This window comes from Talpa occidentalis, unplaced genomic scaffold (genome assembly GCF_014898055.3).
Source record: "Talpa occidentalis isolate TD23 unplaced genomic scaffold, MPIMG_talOcc4v2.1 talOcc4.9, whole genome shotgun sequence".
Taxonomy (NCBI): domain Eukaryota; kingdom Metazoa; phylum Chordata; class Mammalia; order Eulipotyphla; family Talpidae; genus Talpa; species Talpa occidentalis.
Window position 1 is genome coordinate 76,081,110 of NW_023605305.1, and position 18,979 is coordinate 76,100,088.

General features: G+C 49.1%; 1 protein-coding gene across 3 annotated transcripts in view; it reads left to right on the top strand.

Moving 5' to 3' along the window:
* Positions 1-14,785, top strand: part of IQGAP3 (IQ motif containing GTPase activating protein 3) — a 39,230-nt gene extending 24,445 nt beyond the window's left edge. The window contains exons 23-38 of one of the 3 annotated variants that reach the window (XM_037498521.2): positions 1,140-1,348; positions 2,223-2,375; positions 2,666-2,829; positions 3,455-3,679; positions 4,494-4,634; positions 6,293-6,377; positions 6,790-7,022; positions 7,340-7,472; positions 7,603-7,705; positions 8,296-8,422; positions 9,419-9,506; positions 10,237-10,449; positions 11,242-11,408; positions 11,662-11,763; positions 12,215-12,323; positions 12,894-14,785. In XM_037498521.2, coding sequence (XP_037354418.1) covers positions 1,140-1,348; positions 2,223-2,375; positions 2,666-2,829; positions 3,455-3,679; positions 4,494-4,634; positions 6,293-6,377; positions 6,790-7,022; positions 7,340-7,472; positions 7,603-7,705; positions 8,296-8,422; positions 9,419-9,506; positions 10,237-10,449; positions 11,242-11,408; positions 11,662-11,763; positions 12,215-12,323; positions 12,894-13,007 — 2,366 coding nt within the window. In that variant the 3' untranslated portion in view covers positions 13,008-14,785. The remainder of the gene's footprint in view (positions 1-1,139; positions 1,349-2,222; positions 2,376-2,665; positions 2,830-3,454; positions 3,680-4,493; positions 4,635-6,292; positions 6,378-6,789; positions 7,023-7,339; positions 7,473-7,602; positions 7,706-8,295; positions 8,423-9,418; positions 9,507-10,236; positions 10,450-11,241; positions 11,409-11,661; positions 11,764-12,214; positions 12,324-12,893) is intronic. The other 2 variants (XM_037498522.2, XM_037498523.2) reach the window with 2 other exon arrangements.
* The last annotated feature ends 4,194 nt before the right edge of the window (positions 14,786-18,979 follow it).

Below are 18,979 nucleotides of genomic sequence, written 5' to 3' on the forward strand. Positions count from 1 at the left end.
GTGAAAAAACTGCCTAGGTCCCTCCTATCTGTCTGAGTGTCTGTAACTTCGTGGTGTTCAACAGTCAGCAGGGCAGAGCACTTATACACTGGGGCCCTGGAGGAATTTTCTGGCCTTCTTGAGCCCTCTTCTGTCACCAACAGCTGGTGTCCCCAGTCTCAAGTGATCTGCCCTCTCTGTTCCTCAGTGATATCATCAGTAAATTGTAATATATTGATCTCACAGGCATGTCCCATAGTACACAAATTATGTATATTCATTATTTCATTGTCATTCCCTTTAGCTTTGCTCAGAGGCTTCACTTTACTCGAATACCCATTCCAAAAGGCCCAAGGAGATGCACCATCTAGCTCTGACCTCCTTGTATTATAAAAACCTACCGAGTATTCCTCTATCTGCGCACCCCCATGTACATTCCTGACAGAGGTGGGTTGTGTGGCTCAGGCAGGGCTGAGTAGAGGATGATACGTGGAAGTGAACTTGGAGTGAAGGATGAGAATAAGTCAACCCATGGGAGTGAGAAGTGAATTGGGTTGGGGAATCATCAGAGGGAGCTTGGGCTCAGATTCTGATGTAGGGATAGGTCCAGGTTGGGGTGAATTCAGGAGTAAGGGGAGGACAGGGGCGTCCCTGGTAGCTCAAAGTGTTATGACACAACCTATGAAGCTGTCCACAGCCTCTGCAGCACGAGTTCGATTCCCGGCCAGCCAGGGAGCAACCCACATGGCACAGCAGACCTCTCCTGACTCGCCTGCTGCTCCCCTCAGCAGTGTATTCAGTCAGTCTGCCTGTTCTGTTCCCCACTCTGTCTCTGGTGAATCCTCTCAACCCCCTCACCCCCCACACACACACATCTCTGGACTGTACTCCAGCTCTTGTATGTATAAATAAATAAATCCTTTAAAAAGGGGGTGGGGACAGTTGTTATGCCATACCTGGTTATAAGGTCATGAACAGAACTAGCTAGCTAGCTACCCACTGCCTTCCAACTGTAAACAGAACCAGTTAGAAGAGAACTGGCCTAGGAACCTGCTGGCCTCAAGCAGAATAGGAACTGACAGTGGGATAACAGGTCAGGAGGGGCAAAGAAGCCTCTGGTGTGGGTATGTCTAATCGCGATGCTCTTCTCTTCCTGCCAGTCCACATGTCCCATCCCCCTCTCAGCGTAGTACGAAAATTTGCCCACCTCTTAAATCAAAGCCAGCAGGACTTCTTGGCTGAAGCAGAGCTACTGAAGCTCCAGGAAGAGGTAGTCAGGAAGATCCGGTCCAATCAGCAGCTAGAACAGGACCTCAACCTCATGGACATCAAGATTGGCCTGTTGGTAAAGAACCGGATCACACTACAGGTGAGGGACCCTCTGATCCACCCTGGCTCAGGTCCTTGTTACAGTGATTATCTGTCCTTCTAGTAATTTGTTGAGGCATATGATGTAGTAGGAAAAGCCTGGATATAATAAAATTGAAATTCCTGGCTTTACTGATTTGTTGTGATGAACCTGTGGGCTGTCAGTTAACCTCTGAGTCCATTTCCCTATTACAGTGGAAATAGGGCCTCCCTGGCAGCACATGGGGTTGAGCACAGCACGACGAAGCTGTCCGCAGCCTCTGCAGCACGAGTTCGATCCCCAGTCTGCCAGGGAGCTACCCATAGCACAGTAGACCTCTCCTGTCTCGCCCGCTGCTCCCCTCAGCAGTGTATTTGTCAATCTGCCTGTTCTGTTCCCCAGTCTATTTCTGGTGAATCCTCTCACCCCTGCCCACCTCTGGCCTGTACCCCAGTTCTTGTATGCATAAATAAGTAAATCTTCCCAAAAAATGGAAATAGAGTGCCCACGTCACTGGCCAGATGTAGAGATAGATATGCAACTCCTCAAACTGTTAATTGCCGTACAAATAAGAGTGATGGGATAGAAGGGATACGGCGCTGTCTCCTCCTGAAATTTATACAGCAGTCAAATAAGAAAGAGCAAAAGCTAAGAGACATGATGTGTCAGCCTGGAAACCCAGTTGTCCCTCTGGACTCATGCTGGAGAGCAGAGGTGCAGATGGAGGCTCAGGGCAGGAGGGGGCCCTTCCTCACCCTAGAACCACTTATCTCCTTTGGCTCATACCTTGAATACCTTGAATAGCAAAAAGCCCTGGCTCTTCAAGATGCTGATTCTAGACTATATGTTCTGTGCTGGCCTGAACTGATTGTATACCTGCTCCCCCACCTTGTAGGAGGTGGTCTCCCACTGCAAGAAGCTCACCAAAAAGAATAAGGAACAGCTTTCAGACATGATGGTTCTGGACAAACAGAAGGGATTAAAGTCTCTGAGTAAAGAGAAACGGCAGAAACTAGAAGCTTACCAACACCTCTTGTACCTGCTCCAGGTAAGCAGAGGAATTTGGAAGATGCCCACCATCCCCTTAGGGCCTAGGACCTTGAGGCCCTCATGTCTGTGCCTTGACCTCCATGTAAGGTGTTATTTCCCATAATCCTAATGCCTTGACCCCAGGAAGAAAGACAACCTGCTTCCATTTGTCTGGGCTGTCTCCTGCATCCCTGAGACACTGGGACAGTGCTTTGCCTAGTCCAAGTTCCCACTGGAAAACCTTTCTTTACCTCATGATTAGTCCTTGAGATACGCTATCAGCCATTTCTCTCTCCCCTGTTGCTGCAGACTCATCCTATCTATCTGGCCAAGCTGATCTTCCAGATGCCACAGAACAAAACCACCAAGTTCATGGAGTCAGTGATTTTCAGCCTATACAACTATGCCTCTAACCGCCGTGAGGCCTACCTTCTACTCCAGCTCTTCAAGACCGCACTCCAGGAGGAAATCAAGTAGGTTTTCCAGATGCCAAGGAACGGGAAGAGCATGGGCTAAGAGACACCACTGTTGGCTCCTTCACCAGGCCCCAGTTTATTGAGGTTTGAGGGTAGAAATGGAACCAAAAGACTTCTTTACTTTGCCTCCTATCAAGTGACCATAAGGCTCTCCTGAGAAATACTATGGGAGGATAGGCTGACATGTTAGCACAAAGGGTAAGAGAGAGATAGCAGGACATTTCCTAAGTGGAGGGACACCAGAGCATGCTTTAAAGAGCCAGAAATCTCAAAAAAGGAAAACAGAGGCCTTCCTGGTGGTGCAAGGGGTTAAGACACAACCTATGAAGCTATCCCCAGCCACTGCAGCATGGGTTTGATTCCCGGCCAGGGAGGTAACCCACATGGCACAGCAGACTACTCCTGACTCGCCCGCTCCTCCCTTCAGCAGTGTATTTCAGTCAATCTGCCTGTTCTGTTTCCCATTCTGTCTCTGGTGAATCCTCTTGCCCTCCACACCTCTGGCCTATACCCCATTTCTTATATGTATAAATAATCTTTTTTTTTAAAAAAAAAAAAAAAGGAAAACAGCTATTTGTCCTCCAGAGGCAGGAGACCAGCTCAATGGCCTTTTGAATCATAGGTCAAAGGTGGAGCAGCCCCAGGACATGGTGACAGGTAACCCTACTGTGGTGAGACTGGTGGTGAGATTCTACCGTAATGGGCGGGGCCAGAGTGCTCTGCAGGAGATTCTGGGCAAGGTTATCCAGGATGTGCTGGAAGACAAGCTGCTCAGCGTTCACACAGACCCTGTCCACCTCTACAAGAGCTGGATCAACCAGACTGAGGCCCAGACAGGGCAGCGCAGGTGAGCAGCAGCAGCAGGAGAGCTCTCTTTGATCAGTTTGGTCTTGGATCTCATTGGGGAAGCTTGGGTATGCTTTGAAGGTGGCATATAAATGAGCATGCAGATTTATGCAAATATGACACCAACCCTATAGGATGTATGGTAGCCTTTTCACCCCCTTGGTAATTAACATGAAACTGATATAAATGACACCAGACCTGGTGTGCTTAACATAGAATGAATATGCAAATGTGTTTAATTGCTATGTCATTGCTTGCAAATGATATATCAAATTTGCTGAGAGTTAGGATATGGACTCCTTATTGATGCAGTATAGATGAATATTCAGGTTTATAGTTGAACAGGCAAATGAGACAGTAGGAAAAATAGGCTGGCCTTATAGATTGGAGACATTACTCAGGCACACAAGTACATGGGACATGGAGACACTGTCAAGAGCAGGCAGTGCTGGTGTCTTCTCTGGCATGCAGACTTCAGGTGGGGGGACTGCAAGGTCCTGGCCCAACCTCACCTATCACCCCAACTGCCAAATATGAGACACAGGGCAGCCCTGCTCTCCTCCATTACCACTTAGGAATCTTCCTAATTTCTCCATTCCTTCTTAATCCTCTTCCACCTCTGCGTGGGCACTCCAACTCCTCCTTTACCCATCTCTCCATTCCCCCCTGAGTCCTTTCTCTTGTTCTGGCCTGATTCCCCTAAGCATACTGGACTGCCCTTTTCATATATAAATAAGAAACTGTTGTGAAGACTTTAAGAGCTAGAGCCTCAGGAAGGGGAGACCAAGGGATACGTTATCACTTTCTGTTCACAGCCATCTCCCCTATGATGTCACCCCAGAGCAAGCCTTGAGTCACTCTGAGGTCCAGAGACGGCTGGACATCTCCCTTCGCAATCTCCTCGCCCTGACGGAGAAGTTCCTTGTAGCCATCATGTCATCTGTGGACCAAATTCCGTATGTGTATCAGCCCCTCCCAGGCTGAGGCATGGAATTTCAGCAGGCTAGGCCACAGTGGGGAGAACAAACTGAAGGGAGGGAGGGGAGCGGGGCCGAGGGTGCTTAGTGGGCTTCCAGGAGATGGACCGAGAATGCTTGAAGGCCATGCTAGGACCATGAGCTGGAATACAGCCCACAGAGCTGTGTGTGTCCTGTCAGGACATCACTGGAGTCAGAGAAGGGAACCTTGAATGATTATAAGGACATAGCATTGTCAGAGAGCAAGTGGAGAAAACAATAGGACTCTTCAGTTCACCCAGTCAAAAATAAGAAATACTTCAAACCAATAGAGCACTTTTTAGTTCTCTCCTTTCCTAAAATTTAGTCATTAAGTATTTTCTGAAAAGCAAATGGATGGGGCCTCCCCGGTGGCGCAGCAGTTGAGCACTGGGTTGCAAAGCTGCTCGCAGCTTCTGCACCACTGGTTCGACCCCTGGCCACCGGCGAGGGTCCCACAAGGCACACAGACCTCTCCTGCCGCCTGCTGCTCCCCTCAGCAGTGTACTTCGTCAATCTGCCTTCTGCTCTCCCCTCTGGCTCTGGTGAATTCTCTCACCCTCCCATGCTTCTGACTGTACCCAGTGCTTGTATAAATACATAAATAAATATTTTTTTAAAAAAATGTAGCCCTAAACTTTAAAAAAAAAAAAAAAAAGCAAATGGATGGATGCATTGGCATTGATAATTTGGGCCTCATCTGGATCATGTTCAGCCTGCAGCCTTGTTGGTGCTTGGTGCTGCAGAGGATCCTGCAGGGGGATGCTGGAGCAGGGACCCACAGAGTTCAAAATGGTGTCCCAAACCTGGAGAACTAGATCAAGGATTTACAATTAGGATTCAGAAAGGATTGTCCTAGTGCCAACAAATTACACAATGAGCTGTCAGCTTCTATCTCTGGTACCCTAGGAGGCAGAAATAGCTGTTAAACAGCTTTAATTAAATTGATAGGTGGCACATCCATAATGGGAATAATAATACTAATAGTAATGACAACAATAATAAAGTCTAGCATGTTTGACTAGCATTCTACCCTTAGTACATTACTTTCACAGATGTGATTTTACTTGTTCCTCACAAAAACCCCATGAGGCAGAGCAGGCAAGAGTGATCAATCCCATTTACCGGATTGAGAACACACTTACAAAGGGGATAGAAATAGCTGAAGAGGATGCCTCTGGCTAGTAATGGTGGAATCAGGATGGGAGCTTCCACTCCCACTCGTTCCCTTTGCACCCGTCTCCAGCGCAAACCAGCCCCCTCAAAGATGGTCTATGATGACAGACAGGGCTGGCCTCGGAGTCTCCCGAGCACAAGCTAAAGGTGCTTTGAGGGGAAAGGCAGGATCTGAGGTGCTCCCCAGGGGAGACTAGAGGGAACCAAAGAAGAGACTCTCAGGCCAGGTTGGAAGGCTGTGTGTAAGCTTAGTAGATGGCAGGCCTGGTCTTGTGTGTTGACACCAGGCAGGATTTCAGGCAGGTCAGAGATACTTGGAGGATGGCTGTGGAGTACTGGCTGGGGTAGTGTAACATGGAGCCAGGAATGAGAGGCAGGCAAACACTCGCGGCCTTCACTCTGATAGCGGGGGCAGTACCATAATAACCCAGTTGTGTCCCCAGGTATGGGATGCGATACGTGGCCAAGGTCCTGAAGACAACTCTGACAGAGAAGTTCCCCAATGCCACAGAGAATGACATCTACAAGGCAAGTGTTGTCTCCCTTCCCTGACCTCCCAAGCTCCCTCTTGCCCTGCTGAGGCCAGTGAATCCCCAAACAGAGATAAAAGAACAGAAAACCCTATGCCAGAAAAATCCATGAGATAAATAGCCTCTAACCTATAAATGGACCCTGGCTTACCAGCAGGGCTTCAGATGGCAGATGGAAAGGCGACTGGGGCATGAGCTAACAGAGTGGACAACTTATCAAGACCTGCGTTCTAATCCCAGCTCTTGCTCAGTTTGCTGTGACCTTGAGCAAGCTGCTAACCTGCTCTGGACCTGTTTTCTCTGTAAAATGACAGGGTTGGCCAAGATGGTTCCTTCCACCCTTGTAGGCTGGGAGAGTGGGGCAAGGGCAGATCCCAGGGCGCTTCTGGGATAGTCTCCTCTGCCCTCAGGTGGTAGGAAACCTTCTGTACTACCGGTTCCTGAACCCAGCTGTTGTGGCCCCCGATGCCTTTGACATTGTGGCCATGGCGGCAGGTGGCGCCCTGGCAGCCCCCCAGCGCCACGCTTTGGGAGCTGTGGCTCAACTCCTGCAGCATGCTGCGGCTGGAAAGGCCTTCTCTGGGGAGAGCCAGCACCTGCAGGTCTTGAATGACTATCTGGAGGAGACTCACCTCAAGTTCAGGTCTTGCATCCCGGCAGCCTATTCCTCCCTAACCCTTTTTCTCCTCTCCCATGTTTTTTCTACTCCCTCTCTCTGGAATCCATGGGGAAGACAGGCATACAAGGGAAGAGTGGTTAGTGGGCTGGAGACTAGATTGTTGGAAGGGGAACATTGGGAGAGAGAGAAGGGGGACATTGGGAGAGAGGTGGGCGAAGCAGAGGGGTCGCTGCCCAGACTGGAGACTCAAAAGTTGGCCTGAGCAGTCCCTGGATAGACCAGAAGGTCTTGTGGGGATACTGGCTCCTACCCTCTCTCATTTGCCTGCCCTCTGGGGACAGGAGGTTCATCTGCCGAGCCTGCCAGGTACGAGAGCCTGAAGAGCGCTTTGCGATGGACGAGTACACGGACATGGTGGCTGTGGCCAAGCCCATGGTGTACATCACCGTGGGGGAGCTGGTCAACACACACAGGGTAAGGGACTGAACCTGGAGGGCTCTGGGGTGGTGGGAGGTGGGCAGGGCTTTGGAAGTCCACAGTGAGACAGGGCTCACTAGCTCTGGAAGGCTCAACCCTGTGTCCCCTTTTCTTCCTTCTCCTGCAGTTGTTGCTGGAGCACCAGGACTTGATTGCCCCTGATCACCGCGACCCCCTGCACGAACTCCTGGAGGACCTTGGGGAGCTGCCGACTGTCTCTGACCTCATTGGTGCGTGCCATTCTTGGTACTTTGGGTGACAGTAGGGAGGGCGGACAGGCAGGTGAGCAGGTCCTCTCTCGAATTTCTGTTCAGTCTGGGGCTGTGCCAGCAGATCACTGCACACGTTCCCTTTATATCTCATTCCCGTCCTGTCACGGGCACAGATTGACTTAAAGAGAGTGGACAGACGATAGCGGGCCCAGCACCACTACACAAGTGGCCAGTGAAATCATGCAAGGTGGATGTGGAGGCACAGGGGTTCTCTGATGAGGAGGGACCCTAGGAGCCGTGGGACAGGAGGGCGCTGGCTTATAGTGAGCAAGGTGAGGGCACAAATAGGAGAGAATCAGGAGCTGCAGGCTCAGAAAGGTGCAGCCCCCTGTCTTCAGGGCACCCAGGGCTGAGGGTGTCGAGGAGGTGCTCCCCAGGAGTGCAAAGACAAGCTCTGTGGGCAACAGTCCTTTCACCGGGTTCAGCATTGAGGGGACAGGGTTGGTTCCCTGGGGCGTGTAGAAAAGCTTCCCGGAGGAGAGGCACATGGAGCAGCGTATGTGCCTGTTCCTGTAGCACTGGCCTTTCTCATCCTCATCCTGCCTCAGGGGAGAACATAACTGCAGATGGGAACGTAGATCTGAGCAAGCTGGAAGTGTCACTGACACTCACAAACAAGTTTGAAGGGCTGGAAGCAGACACCAATGATACCAACGCCCAGAGCCTACTGCTGAGGTGGGTGAGAGCCTCTCAGCCCTGTGACCTGAGCTCCCCTCTCAGGCCAGTACAATGGCCCTGCTCTGAAGTGGCCATTCCACCTCCTTCCTGGGTGCTCATCCTTCCGTTGTTCTCCCTGACGCTTTATGGCCTTCCCTTTCCTACAGCCTCAGCTATTTTGACCACTGCAGCTTTCTGCTTTGTGTTGTGACTAAAGGCAAAGGAGTAGTTAGTATACTAGCAACAATGGATGTTTGTGTATCTTTGTGCTGTCTACCAAATAAATGCCTTTCTTCTTTCTCTAATGCTTTTTTATGTTATTACTTAAAAATGAACTATGAAATAAAGCTGGTGTCCCGGCTTTACCACCGAGGAAAGGAACTTGGATTAAGTGACGTGCCCAGAGTCACACAGCAGTGTGGCCAGTCCCTTGTGCTGGCTGAACAGTAGTCAGGAGATGGGCTCTTCTCCCCCAGCATAGCAAGAGTGAGGGGAGAGATGGGGCGGCCTATCTGGGCCGAAAAACAACTAAGTGGCCACCTCGTTCTCCACCCACAATCTCATCTCTTCACCCAGCAAACCAGTGAAGTGGGTGTTGGCTTTGTCCTACCATGGAAGGCTCAAAGTGGGTTGGAGTTAAGGGTGAGTGCAGAGAGGGCCACCCTGAGAGGCAGCGCCACATATGGTGGGAGCTCAGGAGGGGTGACACCTGACCTGGTAAAGTCCTAGCAAGAGAAGGTGTGTACTTTAGCCCAAGCCCTCAAAGGAAGACGATGGTGGAGGACACGGGATGCAAGCATAGTGTGTTCAGAATGATGGTAGTTCTGTATCAGGCCCATCCAATCCAGCACTCTCCGCTGACTTCTCACAACACCTTTGCTTCCTCCAATGCGCTCCTTATCTCCCAAGTGTCTCAGGCAGCCATGATGTAAGTGGGGCAGGGTCCATGTCTCAGCTCTCTGGCCAGCCCTGTGTCATGTCCCTCACCTCTCCCCCATCATGCCCTTCCTGCAGCACCAAGCAGATGCTGTCTGACATCATGCAGTTCCACCCAGGGGACTCCATTGAGGAGATCCTGTGCCTCTCGGCATCCAGAGAGCAGGTAAGTAGCCAGCCAGCCACAGGTACTATCTTACTCACCCCACACCGCTCCCCTGAGCACTGCTGATTCCTTCCCTGGACCCCACCCACAGTCTTCCATAAGTGGACACCTATATTCCCCAGTAATGGGAGCTCTGAAGGGCCCAGGCCTGCCCTTAACTCAGAGGCCACAGGGGAGGAAAGCAGTGCCTGGGCTCCACTTACCTCCCCAGTCCCCACTGGAACTGGAGTAAGTTCTGCAGGGCCATCAGCCCCTGAATTCAGTGCCCTCTGTTGTGGGGGGGCACTTGAGCAGGCTAACTAAGAGTGCCAAAGGCAGGGGAGTAGGCCGCTTAAAGGACTGGAGGTAGGCGAAGGCAGTCAGTGGGTAGAGGTCTAGGGACAAGTTGGGCTACTGGAGTGAAGCCATGGACTTCCCAGAGAAGGAAAGGAAGGGCCAGGAGATACCCTGGGGCCACCATAGAATTCCATGTTTGGGAAGTTGCAGCTGGTATGTCTGGGCTTCTGTTTGGGTCTTCCTCTGCCACTCGCCTGTGTCCATCCATGAGGCCTTTATGCTGCTCTGATGTTACACTTTGATGTTCTTCATGACCCATTCCACCCCAACCCTGCTGGAAGCTGGGCTCAGGGGGCATCTGACAACACCAGGAAGTGCTCGGGTTTCCCTTTGTTTGGTGGTCCCAGGACCTGCTCTGGCTTTGGGGCAGTTCTCCTGCATCTCTGCCCTCCAGGAAGCTGCCCACAAGCGACTGATGTGCAGACGTGAGGCCTGTGAGGCCCAGACTCCAGAGCCGCTTCGACGATACCACTCGCTGACAGCTCACTCCCTCTTGCCACTGGCAGAGAAGCAGCGGCGGGTGCGAAGGAACCTGCGCCGGCTGGAGGGCCTTGGGCTGGTCAGTGCCAGCGACGGCTACCAGGGGCTGGTGGATGAACTGGCCAAGGTACTGACCTGTGCCTGGGATTGTGTGTGTGTGGGCAATGAACATGTGTATGCCCACACACTATATAGTGTCAGCACCCCAAGGACAGGCCTCTCCCTGGTTAAGTGTTCTCGCCGCCCCCCCCCCCCAAATTATCACCAGCAAGGAGGAAATCAAAAGACCGCTGAAGGGTCTTTTTTTTTTTTTAATAGAGGCATGTTTTTATTTATTTATTTATTATTTATTTATTTGTTTGTTTGTTTTGTTTATACATGCACTGGGTACAGTCAGAAGCGCGGGAGGGTGAGAGAATTCACCAGAGCCAGAGCGGGGAGCAGAGCAGGCAGAAGGACCCAAGTACACTGCTGAGGGGAGCAGCGGGCGGCAGGAGAGGTCTGCGCGCCATGTGGGACCCTCCTCCGGTGGCCGGGGAGCAGCCCGGGATAGAACCGGCGCCGCAGAGGCCGCGGGCAGCTTCGCAACCCAGCGCTCAACCTCTGCGCCACTGGGGAGGCCCTGAAGGGTCATTTTTGAAGGAAAGATCTTAAAATTAGGAAAGGGGATATTCTTCTAACTCTCCTTTACTAAAAAGGAGACTTGAACAGTTACTCCCCAGCAGGGAGAGGTCCCAAAGACATCCTTTGTGGGTTTGAGACAGAAGTCCTGAGATTATCCTGCTTGGAAAAAAAAGGCCTTGAAATCTTCCTCTCCCTACTTTTCCTGAAGAGCATAACAGTGAGTTCTTCTTGGGCCTGCGTCAGGGCCTGAGACTCTCCTACCAAGATGGACCATCTCTCCCCTCCCCAACCCCAGGACATCTACAACCAACGCAGATACCGGCAGCGGCGGAAGGCAGAGCTGGTGAAGCTGCAAGCCACTTTCCAGGGCCTGAGCACCAAGACCACCTTCTATGAGGAGCAGGGCGACTATTACAGCCAGTACATCCGGGCCTGCCTGGACCACCTGGCCCCCAGCTCCAAGTAGGCACACCTGCATCCTACACCTGTGACCGCTGCCCCGTCTGCCAGCTTTGAAAGGGCCATCTCAGCACAGCACAGCACAGCCCTTCCCAACTCTGGTCTCCCAAGTCTTGGGCTCTAGTCCAGGGCCCTCCTTTGTCCCCTGCCAGTGAGAAGTCTCCCTTGGGGTCTAATCTTCCTGCCAGCCAGATAGAACTAGAGTTGTTGGTGTTGAAGTTTGTCAGATGAATTCTCTGGGGCCTTTTTCAATCAGGAGCGCTGGAAAGAGGAAGAAGCAGCCATCCCTTCATTACACCGCTGCACAGCTCCTGGAGAAGGGTGTCTTGATAGAAATCGAGGATCTTCCCAATTCTCAGTACGTGTCTTTAGAAGGCGGTACTCCAGCCCTTTTTGTTCCCTAATCTGGGGAGGATTTTAGAGGGGATTGGGAAGGTGAGGGAGGGAGAGCCAGAGGGTCACAGCCCCTGACTGAGGAATTGTTAGAATGGGGGACAGACAGGACATCTCTAGACGGAAAGTTAAGGGCATGGACGTGGTCTAGCAGTTCCCAACAACCCAGCAAATGACTCTCGGAAGGATTCCTGGAGGAGAGAACACCTGAGTAGCGTGGGCAGGTAGAAGAGCTATGGTATGGTGAGAAGGAAAAGTGGGGGGTGACAGAGAGCTGTGCCCCAGAAGTGAGAGAGGAGAAGCCTAGGCTCTGGGCAACATCTGCCCTGCCAGGATGAGGAACGGAGTGTGGGAGAGTGAGGCTGTGATCCTGGGGAGAGACAATGGATTCCCATTTTGAATTTTATTCCCGATAGCTTCAGAAATGTGATCTTTGATATCACCCCTGGAGACGAAGCAGGAAAGTTTGAAGTAAATGCCAAGTTCCTGGGAGTGGATATGGAGCGATTTCAACTTCACTATCAGGTGAGAGGATACTCCTGTGAGCACTGATGCCTGCTGGGCTTTTGGTGCCACCCGATGCAGAGGCCAGCTTGCTTCCCTGGGCCTCCAGTGACATCAGCTCTGTTCCCCACCATCAGTGTCACCTGTTTCTGAAGAGAAGGGTGAGGGTTTGTGCAGCCCAAACCTGTTCCCCTGCCCTGACATGAGACCCCACTGCCAAGCATCAGAGACTGGTGGGCTGGTGATGTCAGTGGGATTCCTATTTGAAGCCTAGTCACATATCAGGGACTTTATATCTCCCCTCAAGTAACCCTCTGCAGCTCTGAGACGTTTCCCTATTTTATAGCCTCTGAGGCTGAAGGTTAGGAAGCTGGCCTAAGTCCTACTCTAGTGTTCAGCAGCTGATTTCAAACCCTGGCCCTGCTTGAATTGATACTGGGTCAAGTCACTCTTGGCCTTGGTTTGCCCACCCCATCTGTAAAATGGGGTTTCAATGTCCCACTGGAGTGGCCAGTGCCACTGTGAGGAAGTCTCCAAGCTGGCAGTGAGGAGCCCTCAGTCTCCCTTCCTTACCCCTCCTTTCTATCCTAGGACCTCCTGCAGCTCCAGTATGAGGGTGTGGCTGTCATGAAACTCTTCAACAAGGCCAAGGTCAATGTTAACCTTCTCATCTTCCTCCTCAATAAGAAATTCTTGCGGAAGTGACTGAGGCAGTGGGTGCTACCCATGCTCCTCTTACCTCACTGGATGCTTTTCTGAACACTAACTTACTACTCAGCTTCCCTTCAGACAACCAGAGCTCAGGACTGGGTAGGACTGAGGAGCCTCACCCCTTCCCCAGCTGGAAGGAGTCTGTCTACCTGACTACAGGCAGGGTCTCTAATTGGCTAAGGTGAGCCTTGCCCCAGAGTCTGGCTGTGTGACTTTTAAGTCCCAGAACCCCATGGTTTTCGGGCCAGATGGTCGGGTATGAAGCCAGGGCCTGCCCTTGGGCTGAGGAAGGCTACTGCTCTGATGCCTGTGGCTGCCCTCCCGTGGTGACCCCACTGTCTGATTTCCCTCCACTTTCCTTCCCTGCAACCCCAAAGCCAGGCCAGGGCTCTTCCTTCTCCCCCACTATATCAGCTGTGGATGTTCCTGCCCAGCTGAAGCCCTACTGCTCTGCTGTGCTCCAGCCCTTGTCCATACCCAGGAGGGACAGGCAGTACTTGTTAATGCCCACTGGCACTGTGGCACTGTTGTCCTCCATGACTGCTATGTCAGGATGACCCTCCTTAACCTCAAACCCCATTCCTTTGTTTATGGTCTGTTTTATATGTGGGTCACTGGGGTATTTATTCTCTCCCCAACCCCTGCACTCTGGGCACTGTGCAGTCCTGGTCATGATCTTGATGTTCCATCTTTTTGAACTTGGAGAAGGAGTTCTCATCTCCCCTCAAAATAATATTCATGCCACTCACTCTTTTATACTTGTACTTAAAAGTCACCTTGGGTGAGGGGCAATAAGATCCCCACTCATGTTTAAGATCTCTCTATTTCAGCTTCATGTGATACGAAGAGTAGTCTTCCGCTTTTCTCTTTCACCCTCAGGGCTCTTGCGCCTGAGAACCAACTCTTCCAGGCAACTCCGACAGACCTGCAGTCTTATCTCTCTTTCTTGTCCTCAGCTGCTCAACTTCCTGTCCCTTTTACCCTGATTTTATTTCAATAAAGCAGCTGTTACCCCTACATCAGTTGTTAACCCCTTATTTCATTTCATGAAGAACAGGCCTCCGAGTTCTGGGACAGACTTTCCCTGAGAGTCCAGGAGTCCTTCCTGCTGCTTCTCCAGCCTGTGCCTGCCTCCGTGCAGGCCCACTCTGCCTGCCTGAGCTCGTAAAAGCTTAATGAGATGTGTCCTTTATTCCTCCCTTCCCTCCCCCAGGGGATGGAGAGGAGGAAGGAATGCTTAGGTTTCGATTCTGCTTTTATCGGCCACTCTGAAGACTAAAGCCAAAGAGGAGGAGAAACCAGTCCGAGTTCTACCCCACCCATTTTGCACACATTTCCAGCAGGTTCTTTCCCTGAGCCGTGACTGACAACACCTAAGGTGCTTGAGTGCAGCTCCTTCGGTGTTGTAGGTTCTACATTCTGATTAAGATCCTCTTTCCATAAAGAAAGCCCCTCCCTCCCCGGCCCTCTCTGCTTTCAGGAAGCAGGGAAGGGAATCTGTGGGAAGGGGACAATACAGACACACACCTGCCTCACACCTGAACTCCCAAGCCACCTACAAGTTTGCCTGGCTCAGCCTGCCTCCTGCACTGCGTTCCATTCTGTCACTCAGGATCTGTCTTGCTGTCACATTCAATCTCAGTCATATCCTCTTCCCCCCCTTAACATGTCACAGCAAAGACTTCAAGTCCTGCCTTGCTCTGGGTGACAGTGGATCCAACTTTTTCCACATGAGCAGTCATCATTAAAAATCTCACTTTCAAGGGCCTCCCCGGTGGCGCAGCGGTTGAGCGTTGGGTTGCGAAGCTGCCTGCAGCCTCTGCAGCACCGGTTCGATCCCCGGCTGCTCCCCGGCCACCAGAGGAGGGTCCCGCATGGCGCACAGACCTCTCCTGCCGCCCGCTGCTCCCCTCAGCAGTGTGCTTCGGTCCTTCTGCCTGCTCTGCTTCCCGCTCTGGCTCTGGTGAATTCTCTCACCCTCCCACGCTTCTGACTGTACCCAGTGCTTGTATGTATAAATAAATAAATAAATAAATCTTTTAAAAAATTTTAACAAAAAAAGAAAAAAAAATCTCACATTCACCAGATGACTCCAACACAATCCTGTTATGGCACCCCATAATCGCACAATCCCATTGTGGTACCCCCATAATCACAATTTCAGCCATTTACATACATTGACCCACAACTCTGCAAAGGTAAGAGGTCACCATCTTTGTGTAACAGAGATGAAACAGGTTCAGAGGGTTGGAACATTGCCCAAGGTCACACAGCTGGTAAAGGGCAGAAGGTAGTTTTAAACTCAGGTCCATTAACTCAGCGTTTATATTCTCCTGCATCTTTTTCTTTGAGAAAAAATTCCATTTCCTTCAGCCCCCATTCTTTGCTACTTTATTTCAAGCCTACCCCACTTCATCACATTAGTAATGGTCTCTGATGGGCTTTAGTTCATCAGTGTCCTTTGCTAACCTTCAATGCCCAATCTGAGATACAGATAGCATTGTATCTGTACAATGCTATGTACAGATACACAGATACAGATACATAGCTCCTATGGATGGGAATGTACACCAATGCTATTTCTTTGGAGGACAATTTGTCAATTGTTCAAAATTTACCAAGAATTACCAAAAATATAAGTGCGGGATAATTCAATGAAAGAGTAGTCTTTTCAGCAAATGGTGCTGGGATAAATGGAGACCCACCTAAAAAAGAATTCATTTGGACCCTAACCCCACACCATCTACAAAATTTAAACATTAGAAGTAAGAACTGGGGCCTCCCTGATATTCTAGGGGTTAAGTCTCAGCTCTATCACCACTAAGGCCTGAGATTGATTCCTGGCCAGGGAGCTGACCCACATGGCACAGCAGACCTCTCCTGTCTCACCCGCTGCTCTCCACAGCAGTGTATTTCAGTACATCTGCCTGTTCTGCTCCCCACTCTGTCTCTGGTGAGTCCTCTCACCCTCTCACCTCTGGCCTATACTCCAATTCTTCTATGCCAAAAATAATGTAAGAACTACAACTATAAAACTCAGAAGAAAACACAGATAGGAGTTTTCATGAATTAGGCAATGGTTTCTTAGGACACCAAAAGCACAAGCAACAAAAGAAAAAATAAGACTTCATCAAAGTTAAAAACTTGTGCTTTAAAGGACCCCTTCAAGGAAATGAAAAGACAACTCAGAATAGAAGATATTTGCAAATTGTATAAAGAACTCTTACAACTCAAAAAGACAAACAGACTAAAAATTTGAATAGTCATTTCTCCAAAGAAGATATATAAATGGCTAATAAGCACATGAGAAGATGCTCAACATCATTAGTCATTAGCTAAATGCAAATCAATTCACCTCCACTAGGAATGCTAAAGTAAGCAGACAGGTGTGGAGAAATCACAACTTTCTTATTGCTAGAGAAATTGTAAAATGATGAAGCCACCATAGAAAACAATTTGGCAGTTCCTCAAAATGTTAAACAGTTACCATATAATGCAGCAATTCTCAGTATATACCCAAGAAAATTGAAAGCCTATGTCCATAGAGAAATGTGTACACAAGTGTTCAAAGCATCCTCCTCATTAATAGCCCAAAAGTAAAAATAATCCAAATGTCCATCAAATGATGAATAAACAAAAGGCCACACATGTCCATATAATGAAATATTTTTCAGCCACCAAAAGAAATGAAGCACTGATACATACTACCACATGGAAGAATGGAAAGAAGCCAGTCACAAGGGGCCTCCCTGGAGGCGCAGGGGTTATTTAAGTCTCAGTGCTATCAAGCTATCACCAGCCACTATGACATGAGTTTGATCTCTGGCTATGGAGCTACCCACATGGCGCAGCAGACCTCTCCTGTCTCACCTGCTGCTCCCCTCAGCAGTGTATTTCAGTCAGTCTGCCTATTCTGTCCCCCACTCCGTCTCTGATGGATCCCTTTACCACCACCACCCACACTTCCGGCCTGCACCCCAAATCTTGTATGCATAAATAAAAACAAGTCTTTAAAAAAAAACAAACCAGTAGCAAAAGATCATATCATGTGATTTCATTGATAATGAAATGTCCAGAATAGACAAATCCGTAAGAACAGAAAGTAGTGTCTGTCAGGATTAGGGAAAAGGAGGGTATGGAGTAACTGCTCATGGGCATTGGGTTACTTTTTGGAGCGATGGAAATGTTCTGTAATTAAATAGTGGTTATTGCACAGCTCTGCAAATATAGTCAAAACCACTTAATTGTATAAAAGAGTGAATTTCAGGGTATGTTGAGTTGCATTTCAACAAAGTTATTTTTTTCAATGACAGTGCACATGCCCAGCAAGGAATTTCTCCTACATTTACACCTGGATTAGGGGCTAGGAGCTCTGGAGTATGTGTTCAGTATTGATTGCAATGATCATAGTAGGGCAGCCCACACATGAAACATGATGCAGACAATTAAAACGATGACTAAAAAAAAAACCAAAAAACAAAAAATGATGACTAGGTCTGTGGGTACTGACATGTAAAGCTGTCAGTGGTATAAGCTGTTTGAAATAGGCTCAAGAAACTTGGCAGCGATCACCTTTGGAGAGTAGGAATGAGAAGTATCTTTCTGTGCTGTTATTACAATGAAGCTTGCCATTCTTATGAAAAAGAAAGAACGCACTGGTGGTAGAGCTGATGTGTGAGCACATGGAGTGGTGTCTCCGTTCCTTGAGCGTGTCTCAAAAGTAGGCACCGCAAGCTATTCCTGGTCAGCTACCAGAGAGCTGCAGAGATTGAAAACAAGCAGTTAGAAAATTATGGCCAGCTCCAGTAATTTTATCCTTGAATCTAATAATAAAAAAATCAATTTTAGATTTTATAGGGGTCTCATTTTTCTGGTAACTAGGTTTTATTGTATTTTAAGAAAATATCAGTCCCAAATAGGTTAGAAAAAAAATTTAATATATAGTTTTATTTATTTATACATACAGGAACTGGGGTGCAGGCCAGAATGGGGGGGGTGAGAGGATTCACCAGAGTGGGGGAATGGAACAGACAGATCTACTGAAATACACTGCTGAGGGGAGCAATGGGTGAGACAGGAGAGGTCTGCTGTGCCATGTGGGTTGCTCCCTGGCTGGGGATCCAACTCATGCCACAGTGGCTGGCAATAGCTTGATAGATAGAGCTGAGATTTTAACCAGGGAGGCCCCAGGTTAGAAATTTTTTAAATCTTCCTCTACTACCATTTGAAAGTAACTGTTCTAGAAGACATACTTTTAGGAGTGTGACCTATGAATGCATTAGCATTGTTGAATTAAACTAGATAGACATAGCTGATATCACACTGTATACCCAACTTTGGTTCTCCTTTGTTCATTTAGCCAAGAGAAACATCATTCTATGAATTCAAAATTTCTTCTGAAACACTCTTAATGTCTATCATACTGCCCACATATCTAATATATGTAACAATCCTACAATATTGAGCCACCTGTTTTCTGTGTTCACTATTATAAATAATTCTGTAGTGGATATCTTTGTGTACAAGATCTTTATTTACATTTCTTATCTCCTTAGAATGCTAGAATAGAAATTACTAGGTCAAAGAGTATGAACTTTTAAATATATGTTGGTTTTTGCTGAGTGTAATGCATATTTATTATAGAAAATTTAGAAAATATTTTTTAAAGATTTATTTATGCATACAAGAGCTGGGCCAGAGGTGCAAGGGGTGAGAGGATTCACCAGAGACAGAGTGGGGAGCAGAATAGGCGGATTTACTGAAATACACTGCTAAGGGGAGCAGCAGGCGAGACAGGAGTGGTCTGCTGCGCCCTGCTGCAGAGGCTGCTGATAGCTTCACAGTGCTATGCTTAAGCCCTTGTGCTACCAGGGAGGCCCAGAAGACATATCTTCATAGTAAATGGAATGTATCCATTTACTTAATCTGTCCTATATAAAATAACCATTTAGATTGCTTCAGATTTG